The following is a 16,553-nucleotide window of genomic DNA, read 5'->3' as shown; positions in this document are numbered from 1 at the left end:
AGGCTGAAGGTCCTGTAGGCTAGGAGAAGCACGTTGCGCAGCAGCAGTGGCAGCTTCCCCTACTCTGCAAGCACCAGAGGTAGGGGGCTTAACCCTCAGCCCGCCCACCCGCCCCTTTCCCCCAAGTCCCCACCCTTGACCCGCCTCTTCTTCCCCTCCTCCCCCATCTACCTCATCCCCCTTTACTTCGCAGGCTGCTTCCTTGCTCCTACCCCCTGCCTCATAGGAGGCAGGGGAGGTAAAGGGAGCCTGCGCGCCCAGTCCTCCTGCCTCCTAAATACAGCAAGCCAGCTGATTGCCGTGGGGGGGGGGATGAGGGGAAAAGCGCTGCCAGGGCTGGGGAATGCTGTGAGGCGGGGGGGAGCATAGGGAGGCTGCCCGCTGTGGAAAAAGCGGGGAGTGTAGGGAGGCTGCCTACTGTGGAGAAAGCAGGCAGGTAAACAATGTAAGAGTGGAGCATTGCTCAACTTTAAATGTGCATGTTCCCTAATTGATCAACAACGTAACAACAAAACGTTAACTGGGATGACTTTAAGCGAGGAGTTCCTGTATTCTTTTCTCATCCCCTTTTTAGTGAGCTAGTTAATCAGCTGTATCAACACACAATTCCCCTGATGAAGCCAGGACTTGATGTTAGCAATCAAGTATGCTTACTCAGAATTGAGATACAGGCTCCTAAGACTCTCTTAAATGAGACACTTCTTTTCAATAGAGGAAAAAAATAGGTATTCTTCAAGATGAAACAGACAGGTCCCATGTTTCATATGATGCTGATTAGCACCATTGTTGTGGAATCTTTTCTGAAATTGAATTGTGCATGTTCTAGGAGCTGGAATTATTTTCTCTCCTCAAATTGGGCCCTGAAGGGTGATGATCGAATTAATAGGGCTGAAATAAGGAAGCTCCCACTAGCGCTGTAAAAGGTTAAATGGTAAGCATTCGGCTTACCGTTAACCGACCTAAACCGTTAACCCCCACAGGGACCCCAGCTTCCCCCCACTCCTGGCCCGGCCAACTCCAGCCTGGGTGTGCTGGCTGGAACAGGCCTTGGGCCCACCTAGAGGGACTTCGGTTAACCTATATAATTGTAATCGTTTAACCAGTTAACTTTTTAAACAATATTTACATCTCTAGCTGCATCCACAGGAGGGCATTGCTCCCCTAAACAGATGAGAGGCATGTGGGGTCATGTGCCACTCCCTACCCCTGATTTTCTGTGAGGGCCAAGCAGCAGGGGAGGGGAGCTCTAGCCATCCTATGCTGTGCTGCCTCCATCCCCGCACCCACCCCCGGGCGCCTGTCTGCGCAGTGGGGCCGGGCAGGGAGCAGGTTGCAGCATCTACTCCGGGTTGCTGTCTCTGCAGCTGGATGCTGCTACGTGGGTTCTAGAGCCCACCACATCCGATGAAGTGAGCGGTAGCTCATGAAAGCTTATGCTCAAATAAATGGGTTAGTCTCTAAGGTGCCACAAGTCCTCCTTTTCTTTCCACCTATTTCCTGTACAACAGCTTGGGTTGCCAACTCTGCCGGGTTGCCCTGGAGTCGCCTGAAGTTCAAAATTAATCTTTCATTATAGCTTCTCCTGTGATGAAACCTCTAGGAATATGTCTCACCAAAATCGGCACCCCTACAACTGAGTGTCCATGAGGTTGAGGGGGCAGGGGGGTCGGGGACAGTGGGGGGGGGGATGGGATAGGGAAGCAGCCACATCACCAAAAAGAAAAGGAGTACTTGTGGCACCTTAGAGACTAACCAATTTATTTGAGCATGAGCTTTCGTGAGCCACAGCTCACTTCATCAGATGTTTACTGTGGAAACTGCAGCAGACTTTATATACACACAGAAATCATGAAACAATACCTCCTCCCACCCCACTGTCCTGCTGGTAATAGCTTATCTAAAGTGATCAACAGGTGGGCCATTTCCAGCACAAATCCAGGTTTTCTCACCCTCCACCCCCCCCACACAAATTCACTCTCCTGCTGGTGCTAGCCCATCCAAAGTGACAACTCTTTACATAATCAAGTCGGGCTATTTCCTGCATAGATCAAGGTTTTCTCACATCCCCCCCACCCCCATACACACACAAACTCACTCTCCTGCTGATAATAGCTCATCTAAACTGACCACTCTCCAGGTTTAAATCCAAGTTAAACCAGAACATCTGGGGGGGGGGGGTAGGAAAAAACAAGAGGAAACAGGCTACCTTGCATAATGACTTAGCCACTCCCAGTCTCTATTTAAGCCTAAATTAATAGTATCCAATTTGCAAATGAATTCCAATTCAGCAGTTTCTCGCTGGAGTCTGGATTTGAAGTTTTTTTGTTTTAAGATGGCGACCTTCATGTCTGTGATTGCGTGACCAGAGAGATTGAAGTGTTCTCCGACTGGTTTATGAATGTTATAATTCTTGACATCTGATTTGTGTCCATTTATTCTTTTACGTAGAGACTGTCCAGTTTGACCAATGTACATGGCAGAGGGGCATTGCTGGCACATGATGGCATATATCACATTGGTGGATGTGCAGGTGAACGAGCCTCTGATAGTGTGGCTGATGTTATTAGGCCCTGTGATGGTGTCCCCTGAATAGATATGTGGGCACAATTGGCAACGGGCTTTGTTGCAAGGATAAGTTCCTGGGTTAGTGGTTCTGTTGTGTGGTATGTGGTTGTTGGTGAGTATTTGCTTCAGGTTGCGGGGCTGTCTGTAGGCAAGGACTGGCCTGTCTCCCAAGACTTGTGAGAGTGTTGGGTCATCCTTTAGGATAGGTTGTAGATCCTTAATAATGCGTTGGAGGGGTTTTAGTTGGGGGCTGAAGGTGACCGCTAGTGGCGTTCTGTTATTTTCTTTGTTAGGCCTGTCCTGTAGTAGGTAACTTCTGGGAACTCTTCTGGCTCTATCAATCTGTTTCTTTACTTCTGCAGGTGGGTATTGTAGTTGTAAGAAAGCTTGACAGAGATCTTGTAGGTGTTTGTCTCTGTCTGAGGGGTTGGAGCAAATGCGGTTGTATCGCAGAGCTTGGCTGTAGACGATGGATCGTGTGGTGTGGTCAGGGTGAAAGCTGGAGGCATGCAGGTAGGAATAGCGGTCAGTAGGTTTCCGGTATAGGGTGGTGTTTATGTGGCCATTGTTTATTAGCACTGTAGTGTCCAGGAAGTGGATCTCTTGTGTGGACTGGACCAGGCTGAGGTTGGTGGTGGGATGGAAATTGTTGAAATCATGGTGGAATTCCTCAAGGGCTTCTTTTCCATGGGTCCAGATGATGAAGATGTCATCAATATAGCGCAAGTAGAGTAGGGGCTTTAGGGGACGAGAGCTGAGGAAGCGTTGTTCTAAATCAGCCATAAAAATGTTGGCATACTGTGGGGCCATGCGGGTACCCATAGCAGTGCCGCTGATCTGAAGGTATACATTGTCCCCAAATGTGAAATAGTTATGGGTAAGGACAAAGTCACAAAGTTCAGCCACCAGGTTAGCCGTGACATTATCGGGGATAGTGTTCTTGACGGCCTGTAGTCCATCTTTGTGTGGAATGTTGGTGTAGAGGGCTTCTACATCCATAGTAGCCAGGATGGTGTTATCAGGAAGATCACCGATGGATTGAAGTTTCCTCAGGAAGTCAGTGGTGTCTCGAAGGTAGCTGGGAGTGCTGGTAGCGTAGGGCCTGAGGAGGGAGTCTACATAGCCAGACAATCCTGCTGTCAGGGTGCCAATGCCTGAGATGATGGGGCGCCCAGGATTTCCAGGTTTATGGATCTTGGGTAGTAGATAGAATATCCCAGGTCGGGGTTCCAGGGGTGTGTCTGTGCGGATTTGATCTTGTGCTTTTTCAGGAAGTTTCTTGAGCAAATGCTGTAGTTGCTTTTGGTAACTCTCAGTGGGATCATAGGGTAATGGCTTGTAGAAACTCGTGTTGGAGAGCTGCCGAGCAGCCTCTTGTTCATATTCCGACCTATTCATGATGACAACAGCACCTCCTTTGTCAGCCTTTTTGATTATGATGTCAGAGTTGTTTCTGAGGCTGTGGATGGCATTGCGTTCCGCATGGCTGAGGTTATGGGGCAAGTGATGCTGCTTTTCCACAATTTCAGCCCGTGCACGTCGGCGGAAGCACTCTATGTAGAAGTCCAGTCTGCTGTTTCGACCTTCAGCCCGACTTGATTATGTAAAGAGTTGTCACTTTGGATGGGCTAGCACCAGCAGGAGAGTGAATTTGTGTGGGGGGGTGGAGGGTGAGAAAACCTGGATTTGTGCTGGAAATGGCCCACCTGTTGATCACTTTAGATAAGCTATTACCACCAGGACAGTGGGGTGGGAGGAGGTATTGTTTCATGATTTCTGTGTGTATATAAAGTCTGCTGCAGTTTCCACGGTAAACATCTGATGAAGTGAGCTGTGGCTCACGAAAGCTCATGCTCAAATAAATTGGTTAGTCTCTAAGGTGCCACAAGTACTCCTTTTCTTTTTGCGAATACAGACTAACACGGCTGTTCCTCTGGAACCAGCCACATCACCGCAGCTGCCAGTGCCAGAGCGCTCAGGCCGCCGGAGCAGCAGGGTCTCGCCCCCACCCCCCCGGGAACTGGCTTCAGCGTAGAGGGGCCCCCAGGCTCCCCCCGCAAACTGCGCCTGTGGACTCAGGGGAGACGCGCGGCCCCGCTCTGCCCACGCTCCCCCCGCGAGCGGGCGGCGGCTCGCAGCACGGCCAGCAGCCGCGGCGCGGAAATGGCAGAGGGGCGGCGCCTAGTTCTCGGGGCGGGGAGTTTCGTGCCGCTTGTGTTCAACGTCACCCAGAGTGGGCAGGGGTGATTGGCTGGGCTGCCGGGGCGTCACGCGCCGGCGTATCCCAGTCCGAGGCCATGTGGGCGAGGCCGGCGGCGGCTGCCGAGCCGTGGCTGCTGCTCGCTGGCCCGAGAGTCCGCTGGTCGCTCGCCGCCCTAGCGCCCGTGGGCGGCCGCATGGAAGAGCCCGGCCCGGGGAGCAGCGGCCCGGGGGACGCGCCCCCCGCGGCCAAGAGGCGGCGGCTGCTGGCCGGGGAGGAGAAGCGGCCGGGCCCCGGCGAGCGCTACGTGCCGCCCCCGAGGAAGCGCAACCCCGGCGTGAGCTTCAGCGAGCCGCACTTCGCCGAGACCCGCTACTACTTCGAGGGCGGGCTGCGCAAGGTGCGGCCCTACCACTTCGACTTCCAGACCTACTGCAAGGGCCGCTGGGTGGGCAAGAGCCTGCTGCACGTCTTCAGCACCGAGTTCCGCGCCCAGCCCCTCGACTCCTACCGGGCCGCGGCCAGCGCCGGCCGCCTGCGCCTCAACGAGCAGCCCGTGCGGGACCTCAGCGTCGTGCTCAAGGCAGGTCCCCGGCGCCACCCCACCACTCGCCCGCCTGCGCCAGACCCCGGGTTACCTTCCCGCGGCTTGGCACCGGCGGGGGCGGCCGCAGGTTACCTCTCGGGGGGTGGGCGGAAGGCGCATCGATTTGCTAGTTTCAGAAACAAGCTCCCCACCCTTGGGGAGAGAGATCCGTTCCCGCGTGGAGCTCCCCTCTCCCCCACCTGGCCCCTCGTCTACTTCACGCTCTCCTTCCTGCTACCCCCATGGCCCCAGCTGGCCGCTCCTGGCTGCCTCCGTGGGGAGCAGCCCTGCCCTCTGGCCGGGTGGCTCTCTACAACAGTGACTGCAGTTGCGGGTTCATTGCCTGGCTCCGTGTGTGGAGGAAGGGGTATCATGTTTCCCACTCTAGAAGAAATCAAGAGCAGCTAGAGCCCCAAGCCCCCTATCTAGACTACAAAAAACTGATAATTAAAACAATATTTTGAAATGTGTGTAGCTAATTTGTGGTGACCTGGAGTGGGGAGGAGACTAGCCTACATAAAGAGAACCTAGTTCTCTAACATGTCATGATGTTGTTTTTTTCTTCTCTTCATATGGGAAAAGAAAATAATGTAATATATTTTGGCCACAACCACGTTTAAACATAGTAGTTTGTATTGTGGTAGGACCCGAAGTTACGTGCAGTACAAACATCCAGGAAGAACTACTCCTTCATGGGGGGGGGAGGGATAGCTCAGTGGTTTGAGCATTGGCCTGCTAAACCCAGGGTTGTGAGTTCAATCCTTGAGGGGGCCATTTAGGGATCTGGGGCAAACACTGGGGACTGGTCCTGCTTTGAGCAGGGGGTTGGACTAGATGACCTCCTGAGGTCCCTTCCAACTCTGATATTCTATGAATGATGAGCGCAGAGTAAGGCTTTCTCTGCCTGTGGATGCTTTTCAGCATAACTTAAGGTGTGACTTTAAACCAAAAGTGCTGGATGTAATTTCATGACAGTATTTGAAGCTGTATTAGTTAAAATTGATCAAACTTTCAGGACATAGGCTGTTCGCCTGCATGAGTCAGGAAGGCATTCATCTCCCTCAGACAGCATTGCATGCAAGTGACTTTTTGTATTGAGTTTCCCCCCTGCCTAAAGAATACTAGGCATGCGAGCAGTGTTTGAGCTAGGATTTGATAAACCAGTATGCTTAATGATTATAATACAGTCCTATTTCGTAGTATATATTTAGCTGGTTTCTTAATGTTGGGTCCCACTTTGTTCTTGACCTGTGCTTTCTGTCCCTTATTTCTCACAGATGGCTATTTGGGGAAATCCTATCTACTCTAATAATCTGTTTTGCTTGTAGAATAACGATTTTCTGAGGAATACAGTGCATCGCCATGAGCCTCCAGTCACTGCTCAGCCTATCCAGATTTTAGTGGAGAATGACGAGGTGGTTGTCGTGGACAAACCCTCGTCTTTACCCGTACACCCATGCGGCAGATTTCGACACAATACTGTCATCTTCATCTTGGGCAAAGAGCATAACCTGAAGGAGTTGCACACTATTCACCGGCTTGATCGCATGACTTCCGGTGTGCTCATGTTTGCCAAGACTGCAGAAGTGTCTAAGAGGATTGATGAGCAAGTTCGGCAGAGACAGGTGAGGGCTGAGGACTTAAGTGTTTTTTAAAGTACATCTTTAAAGAGCTTTCGAAGCAGGTTTGGTCCAAGTACAGACTGTTGGGCAAACACAAGTCCCAAAGTTTACAAGTAGCCTTCTTTAAGATGAAGACAGGTGCAAATTACATGCACCCCTTGTGCTCTTGGTAAAATGCTAATGTGATGCTCCACTGAGCAGAATTTGGGTGCCTTAGTAGGTTGTATAGTGGATAAGTGTGCTAGTTTGTGAGACAACAATTGAGAGGTTATTGATGTTTTAATAAAAAGTCTATTTCAATTTTGAAGGACTCAAATTTTCCTGTAAATGTTCTATGCAATATCCTGTTTTGACATTCCCCAGGGTGCATGCTGAATTGCTATGGCCCCTTAGCTCTCCAGCCTGGGATGCCTTTTACGTTGCTTTGCTAGTAAACAGCAAACCTCCAGGCTCTGATCACTCTCAGCCACCAGCATGCAAAGTCTCTCTCAGCTGAGTACATTAATGATATGCCCTGCCATCAATAACTAGATACAGGGAGACACCCACATATCCCTGAGTCCCAGCTTTGTACCTTCAGTAGCCCACTGGACCGTACAAGCTCGTAAACTAGTCTGTCATTCCTACAAAGCCTTTGTTGTCTCAAGTGAGACTTTCCAAACACACTGGTTTAGATAAAACAGTATCTTTCTTAATTAATAAACTTGTTTTAGATTTTAAGTAGGGCTGTCTATTGATTGCAGTTAATGCATGCAATTAACGCAAAACAAATTAATTAGATTTTAAAAAGTCACAATTAATCGTGGCTTTAATCACACACTTAAACAATAATAGAATACCAATTTAAATTTATTATATTTTGGATGTTTTTCTACATTTTCAAATGTATTGATTTCAGTTACAACACAGAACATAAAATGTACTATGCTCTCTTTATATTTTATTACAAATATTTGCACTGTAAAAAAGATAAAAGAAATAGTAATTTTCAATTCATCTCATACTAGTCCACTCAGTTCTTCTTGTTCACCCAATCACTCAAGACAAACAAGTTTGTTAATATTTACGGGAGATAATGCTGCCTGCTTCTTATTTACAGTGTAATTTGAAAGTAAGAACAGGCTTTTGCATGGCACTGTTCTGGTCGGCAGTACAAGGTATTTGCGTGCCAGATATGCTAAACATTTGTATGCCCTTCATGCTTCGACTTGTAGGCTCTAAAGTTTTACATTTGTTTTGGTTTTGAGTTCAGTTATGTAAAAACAAAAAATAATAATTCTACCTTTGTAAGTTGCATTTTCATGATAGAGATTGTGCTACGGTACTTGTATGAGGTGAATTGAAATACTATTTTTTTTTTACAGTGCAAATATTTGTACTCAAAAATAAGAGAGCACTGTACACTTTGTTCTGTTGTAATTTAAAATCAATTATTTGAAAATGTAGAAAAACATCCACAAATTTATTATAAACTTAAATTGGTATTCTCTTGTTTAACAGTGCAATTAAAACGCAACTATTTTTAATCTTGCGATTGTGATTATTTTGTTAATTGTTTGATAGCCCTAATTTTAAGTGATTTACAAGTGATAAGACATAAAAGTCAGAGCTGGTTACAAAAGAAGAAAAAAGATAAACACGCAAGCAAATTCCTAAACTTTACCAAGGTTAATAAGTTTAAAAGCAAAAAGTTTGTCTCACCCAAAAACTTTCAGTAGTCTTACTGGCTGGAAAAACCTTCAGGCTAGGACCACTCTCCCTCATAGGTGCTGGAGCTGGGGGGTGTTTCTCTGAAAATATCCACTCAATGTGCAGCGGCAGTCAAAAAGGTGTTGGGACAGAATGTTGGGAAAACATTAAGAGACAGAATGTTGGGAATCATTAAGAAAGGGACAGATAATAAGACAGAAATCCATAGTAAGCGCACATCTTGAAGACTGCGTGCAGATGTGGTGCCTCATCTCAAAAAAGATATATTGGAATTGGAAAAGGTTCAGAAAAGGGCAACAGAAATGTTTAGGGGTCTGGCATGGCTTCCACATGAGGAGAGATGAATAAGACTGGGACTTTTCAGCTTGGAAAAAGACAACTAAGGGGGGATATGATAGAAGTCTATAAAAATCATGACTGATGTGGAGAAAGTAAATAAGGAAGTGTTCTTTACTCCTCAACACAAGAACTAGGAGTCACCAAATGAAATTAATAGGCACCAGGTTTAAAGAAACAAAAGGAAGTATTTTTCCACACAACGCACAGTCCATCTATGGAACTCATTGCCAGAGGATGTTGGGAAGACCAAGACTATAACAGGGTTCAAAAAAGAACTAGATAAGTTCGTGGAGGGTAGGTCCATCAATGGCTGTTAGCCAGGATGGGGAGGAATGGTGTCCCTAGCCTCTGTTTGCCAGAAGCTGGGAATGGGCGACAGGGGCTGGATCACTTGATGATTATCTGTTCTGTTCATTCCCTCTGGGGCACCTGGCATTGGCACCTGTTGAAAGACAGGATACTGGGCTAGATGAACCTTTGGTCTGACCCAGTATGGCCGTTCTTATGTTGAAGTGATTTCCATTATATACAGGGTTAACAGCTTGGTTCAGTGACTCTCAGCACCCCCACTATAAAAATTGTTCCAGCACCCCTGCTCTCCTTAGTTTAGTGATGCACGTTTTGTCTTTTAAGTGATCTTCTGTGAGTAAAGATGGGCGAAAAGAGGTCTCTAGAGGCATTTTTTTCTCCCTTCTTATACTCTGACTCTTTGTACTGGAAAAATCTTTGCTGGGTCATGGTGTCGGCAGTTCCATGGCGTATGTGAACTGCCAACTGTCCTTCAGGTGAATTATCAATTTCTTGTTTACAACTTTCCTGCTGGTGTATCTCAGATTAAGCAGGTAATGGCCTTTTGGCACCTAGCTGGCTTGCCAGTGTGCCTTTGTCTTTGAGAAAATAGTGTGTGGGCATTACCCAGAACTACAGCATATTTCAGTAACAATCATAAAGTAAAATCTCAAAGCTCCATATACAATGTTGATACACAAATTTTGACAGGACAGTGTTGTTCTGTAGATACCTCACAAGGCATACTTTGTACAAAATACATCATAACCATCTAAAAATGCTGAACGTGGGATACAGGGTGTCACACCCGCAACCTGCCAATCCCAGTGTGGGACTCTGGCTTTTAAGATTTGCAGCAAGGGCACAAAAGTATGGGATGTAACACAAATCTGAGAATAAATCTTGAAATAAATTTGGGTTTAATGTTAAAATAGTTTCCTAGGTCTTAGCTGAAATGTTGAATTATGAAGTTATCAAATTCCATTAATAAAGTACACCTGAATGGAACAGAAGCCACTGTAGGTCTAAATCGAAGACTTCACTTTGTAATGAGGTACACTTGAGATGCTTGTTTGCTTCTCCTGTTTAGCTGCAATCCTATAACTGAAATGTCTGAACTTCCCCACATATCTGTAAGTGGAGGGGAGGGCAGGAATGGTTAGTTTTAGCTTAATGTATTTGGAGCTCGAGAGAGATTTACATTGTCTGGATTGATGTGTTTCTGATATTCACTCTGTTTTCCCCCGTAGCTGGAAAAGGAGTACGTCTGCCGTGTGCTTGGGGAGTTTCCAGAAAATGAAGTGACCTGCGAGGAACCCATCCTGGTTGTTTCTTACAAAGTGGGGGTGTGTCGTGTGGACCCCAAAGGCAAATCCTGTAAAACTGTCTTCCAAAGGCTTAGTTATAATGGCAAGACCAGTGTGGTCAAGTGTTTTCCATACACAGGTCGCACTCACCAGATCCGGGTCCATTTGCAATTCCTGGGATATCCTATTGTCAATGACCCCATCTACAATATGGAAGCCTGGGGTCCTACTAAGGGTAAGGGTGGTGAGATTAATAAAACAGATGAGGAGCTTCTCAGGGCTTTAGTGGAAGAACATCGTTCCAAACAGAGCTTGAGCATCTTGGACGTTTCAGAGGAGGACCTGAGGCCCATTGTGGGAAGTAAAGAATGTGACCATTCAGGTTACTGTACTAAGCCAGTTGAGATTATGCCTATAAGCACAGACTCCTGCAGAACTGAGGACTCTAAGGATCAGAAAGAAGCTGAAATACAGGCTTGTTTGCAGAATTCTGACACCAGACCAGAAACACATGAAGCAAACCCTGAAGGAGCTAGTTCAAGTGGGAATCAGGATGGACATACAGAAGAAAAGGACCCTCTGTGTGAGGAGTGTAAAATAGTGAGGCAGGACCCATCTCCTAGGGAGCTTGTGATGTACCTGCATGCCTTACGCTACAAGGGAGCAGAGTTTGAATACAATTCCAAGATGCCAGACTGGGCTCTAGAGGACTGGGATGAGAGCTAAGAATAGATACTGAGACTTTTTAGTTTCCTTCCAACAAAACTAAAATGAAAGTATTTGGTAAAGTCCTGAACTTGTGTGCGGTAAAAATATCTCATTGGCGCTACTGCGATCTTCCATCATTATTTATTGTGTTGTGCCTGGATTGCTTGTGAATTTTGAGGAGGTGGGAAGAGTTCTTCCTGATTAGCGTTGAGAACTCTTTCCTAACAATGAACCTGCTGACAGCTACTGAAGGGAGAGATGGTTAATCCAAGACACTTTATCTATGTTTTCCTTTAAGATGGTAACAGTGATGGGTAAAAAATATTACTCAAAGGTGGGAAGCTTGGAACAATTGCTTCCTCTTCTCACCACATGGTGTTCAGGGTGCATCCTTGTTTGCAGATTGAATGCAGTTGCTTACTAAATGCATACAACTAAGACAATCAGCATCTTGGCCCTTTTCCTGTGTCTGTCATCTAACTCCCTTGTCTTTCTGGTTAAGGGTTGGGGAGATGTTAGTCAATCTAAAATACTTCAGGTGTCACACCCAGATCAGTTTCAGTTGTGTTCTTAGTTTTGTTTATACCAAGGCACTGCAAGCTGGTTCTTTTCCTGGCAGGTTAATTTTCATTCATTTTATTTGGAGTTCTGTTGCATTGTGCAGTTCTCCTCATTAAGACGTTTCCATCCTTGTGTGTGTTTCCAGATTCTGTTTTTTGTTTGTTCTAGATGGAGTATAGTCTGTCCTTAAATCAGCTTTGCAAAATTCCTTGGAAAAGCATACTGCTCCAACTAAAAATTCAGTAGCCCAAAGAAATTGTCATGTTTGCTGTTAATGAGTCCATATCTGTAGGTACTCCCATCCAAAACAATCTCTACATATTTTAATCAGTCTGTTTCCTTTCCCTATATTTTTTAACTCCTCCCATATAGTTCCTCTCCTTATTCCTTAACCCCCATTACGCCTTTTACTGTACATCTTGTACTGTGCATATCTTTTCTAACATATCTTAACCACCCCCTTCCATGTACCCACACACAGGGCTTAGAAAGCATACCAAACATATAATAGCCAGAAAGCTAAGTCTGATAAGGAAGGTGGCAGGGGCTTGCTGTTTCAGGGATGGCTCTACTCCACCCTCTTGACTTTTTGGTTGTTCTAAGTAGGGGTGTTTCTACTACCCTAGCCTTCATTTTGCAGCTCCCAGCCTCCGTAGAAGGAGCTTCAGTATCAGCCTCTGCTATTACTCAGAAACTTTGTGAGCTGCTGCAGAATGAAACACCTGATTGCAGCAGTGATAGGGTTCTGAATAGTAGAAGTAAAACTGAAAATACTTTGGTTATTTGGTTTCAGCGTGTTCTGAAAGTTCTAACCCACACCTGAGGCATTTCAAGAATTAGAACACTCCATCTGTTTGTGTGTGAGAGACTTTAGGATGTAAAAAAATGTTAACCTTGTGTGGGGTTTTTGTTTTGTTTTTTGTGTGTTCATTTTTTTATTTTTTTTGAAGGGCAGGACAGTGATGTACTCACTGGGACATTTCCTGTTTGCTATGGCAAAGTGGATTTTTCCATCCCAACCTTAAATAATAATGCTAATGTTGGTAGATGTGTGCTAGCTGCTTGTACTTGCCCTGCATTAGACAGTAAACCCAAACCTGTACAAGCCAGTGCATTGCTGGTAAGTTGATATTAGGAAGTCTAGAATGTTATCGGCTTATTCTAACGATGCCAAGAGTGCATCTAGAATAGAAAAAAGTGTGTGTGGATTTTGGCCAAACAAAAATCTTCGCTCACTACCCAGTGCTATGTTTGATCAACATACATAGTCCCTTTATTATTATAGCAGCACTTAGAGGCCTTGACGAGAGCCTTACCATGGTATGCATTGCCCACACCTAATAAGAAGGTAGCCCCTGCCCTGTTCAGGCTTACAGACTAACTGTGAACATTCGCATCTAGTCTTCTATATGCCCAAACAGGAGTGATATCTTCAAAGAGGGTTTCTTCAGGATTCATGATCTTGGCCCTGTGAAATACAAAGGTGACTTAAAGTAAGAAACTGCACAACTGCCACTTTCCCTAGTAATTTGTGTGTTAATGCTAAGTGCTTTCTTTATTATTCTGTGGCTATAGTGTGTGTGGTGGGGGGAGAGTACAGAGGCTCCATGATTTACCAGCTAGTATGTCACAGTGCCCCATTCTGCAAAATGAAAGATCATTAGGGTAACACCACCAGGGGAAGGGGTTTTTTAACTCTGGTTTATCTTTGCTGACTGACACGTTGAAGAATGTGTTGAATTTATCATTCTGCCACTTGAATAAACACATCCAACAGAGAGGTCCTCTAGCAACACCAGGAAAGACCAGAGTTGCTGAGAGTGCATGCACACATTAAAAACAAAAAAAACAAAAAACCAGCCCACCCTACACATATAATATACACACACACTTTAAAAAAAAACCCTTGGTGGATCACTGCATAAAGTTGATGGTAAAGAACAAAGTGCTGTTTTATCAATATAGGCAAACTCTTCTGTCCATCCTTTGAAGAAATGAATTTTGAGGTCCCAGCTCTACAGCAGAGAGCCTGGAAGCCGTGAAAGCTTCAGCTGGAGCTCTCAGGGTTTCCATGCTTCCTGATGAGGGCATGGCAGGCCTACCTCAAGCTGTTGCTCTCAGGATCTGGACTCCCAGTACCATAGGGAGCCTGGAAGCTCGGAGAGCCACATCTCCAGCTGGGGCTTCCAGGCTGTCTGCCACTGAGCCAGGCTCCCTGGTCAACTTGCGCCCCAGATGCCTATACTCTATTAGCTCAGGGAGCCAGCTGGCATGGGAATTTGGTAGCCCTAGGGTTGCCAGCCTTGGGCCATCCATGTGGTCAGGCTGTCATGGGGCTAGTGGACCATGGAATCCCTGGCAGCTGCTGACCTGGTTCATGTCCATTTCATGGCTGCTCAGGACTGAATGGTAGCCTTGAAAATGACAGTTTGATAGCTGCTATTCAGTGAGGGGAAGTAGTGAAACTGACACGAATCATTTCAGTTTCACTAAGCAATTACCTGGGAGCATATTTCCATAGGTGCTGGATCTAGGGGTGATATTGCACCCCCAGCCTTGAAATGGTTTCCATTATATACAGGGCTTACAGTTTGGTTTAATGACTCTCAGCACCCCCTTCATATTTCATTTTGAAAATACTGTTTTAGAGTTTCTGAAACACAATTTTTCAGAATCTCCAGTTCATGAGAAATTTTTAATGTTGAAATTTCCCATGACCTGGAAATTCCAAATTTCAGCCAACTGTAATCCCAAATTTAATTCTGCTGCCTTTTCTATCTCTTCTGTAAGAAGACTACCACATGAAGCAAATACTTTATAATGCTAAAGTGTGGAAGTAATTTATGTTCCTATGTGGAGAACGGAAGACTGAAAGACCTATTGTGGAAAATTTGGGGGAAGGAGTAAGTACAGATAATATTTTGAGTGCTATATCTCCACTTCATTTTTTCTGGCCATGCTTAACAGTTACTATTAAGGCCTTCATACACCACCACATTATTTATTGTGTCCCATTGCTGATAGAGAAACTGCCTGTGATTACTGGCCCCAAAACAACTTGAACTGTGGGAGGTTACGGTTTTTTTATTCAAGCATCCTCCCTGTGAACATTGCAATTAATTGTTTTATTTGAGTTAAAAGCTGCTGTCTACGTTATATTGTGTGTGTATGAGTTGTAATTTGTATGCAGATAGCCAGATTTGTGCAGTCCAATCTGTTTCCTTTTTATAAAGATAATTGAACATACCAAAGGCAATTACAAGGTAGTATAATTAAAGATGTCAACATGTTTACCATAAACCCTGCTCTATGACTGATTTAAGCAAAAAAAAAAAAAAAAATTCTAAGCTAAAACCATGGGGTAGCGGGCCTTCGTCGTGGAGTGATTCTGTGCATGTTTCATGTGGGTGGATATGATGCTCGGGGAAAGTGAAGATTGTTGAGATTGCTGTACCTGTTCTTTGTAGAGAGAACTTCAGTGACAACAACAGTACAGGCTTCTTGCCCATTTGCTAATGTGCCTTAACCATAATCTAAAGAGGCTGCTGGCTGGTCAGTCTCTTGTGACTCATTCATTCCTGGCCCTCTGTGCTAAACTGACAACAAGGGGGGCTAATTGTGATATTTGTGTGTGTGATGTGAATGCTACAGGCTCTGGTCTTAATGTGGATGAGGCTCTTTGGGTGGGTTCCAAAGATTGGACTTGGCCAGCGTGCTATCTTGGCATCATGCACTGTCAGGCAGCAGCTTTTAGCTTGGGGCTGCTGAGGGCAAATACATCCCTTGCTCCCTGGGTCAACAGGGACTAGAATATGTGGCAGAGGAGGCTGGTTACCTTTACATGCAAGTCACCACTTATTTGTGTTGCTGTAGTGCACAGGAATCCCAGTAATGAACCGGGACCTGTAGAGTGATGGCCACACTCCAGAGCAATATGCGTGAACACGCTACTCTTGGGGGAATTCTGCATGTGTGCATAATTAATGTGCTGCACGTACTTTTATTTTTTTTCCGCAAAAAATAGTTTCTGCCAGAAAATTGCTGCAGTTCTGCCTTTTGCCCACCCAAGGGAGCTGTGGCACTAGAACAGAGCAGTCAGCTAGGGAAGAGAGAGAACTTGCAGTCTCTTCTTCACAGGGCCTGTCGGGCCAGGTCAGGAGAAAGGGGATATGGGGAGACAGACAGCATGGGGCTGCTTGGGGGTCAGACAGGGGCTCATAAGGGCTAGTGGGGGAGGACAGACTGGGGCATGGGCTGAATGGAGTGGAGGCACAGGGCCACATGGGGGAGGGGGGGTGGCTGAGTTGGGGCACAGAGACACAAGGATGGGGGAGGGAGTGCAGGGACACATGGGGATGAGGGGTGGGGGCTGTCTGAGGGGGTGCAAGGACACAGGATGGGTGCAGAGCTATATCGGGATGGGGAGGGGGCTGGCTGAGGGGTGTGGGACATGGGGATGGGGTGTTAGGGGGAATGCGGGAGCACAGAAATACATAGGAATGGGGTGCATGGACACATGGAGACGGGAAGATATGCCTGAATGGGAGAGGCTGGGGTCAGCAAGGGTCTGCATGGGGGAAGCTCCCTAATAATCCCACCCTGCTGCCCCCCCCCAAAAAAAACCCTGTTCCATACTTTTCCCACCCATACCCAACAACCCTCCAAGT

General features: G+C 46.3%; 1 protein-coding gene across 1 annotated transcript; it reads left to right on the top strand.

The window, feature by feature from the left end:
- The first annotated feature begins 4,837 nt into the window (after window positions 1–4,837).
- RPUSD2 (RNA pseudouridine synthase domain containing 2) lies at window positions 4,838–11,768 on the top strand. The gene is made up of 3 exons (XM_048854392.2): window positions 4,838–5,348; window positions 6,680–6,976; window positions 10,561–11,768. The coding sequence occupies exons 1-3, from the start codon at window positions 4,863–4,865 to the stop codon at window positions 11,341–11,343; spliced, it is 1,566 nt and encodes a 521-aa protein (XP_048710349.1). The 5' UTR covers window positions 4,838–4,862; the 3' UTR covers window positions 11,344–11,768.
- Window positions 11,769–16,553: the final 4,785 nt, after the last annotated feature.

The sequence above is a fragment of the Caretta caretta genome, chromosome 6 (assembly GCF_965140235.1).
Source record: "Caretta caretta isolate rCarCar2 chromosome 6, rCarCar1.hap1, whole genome shotgun sequence".
Classification (NCBI taxonomy): Eukaryota; Metazoa; Chordata; order Testudines; family Cheloniidae; genus Caretta; species Caretta caretta.
This window is presented reverse-complemented; position numbering and strand designations above follow the sequence as displayed.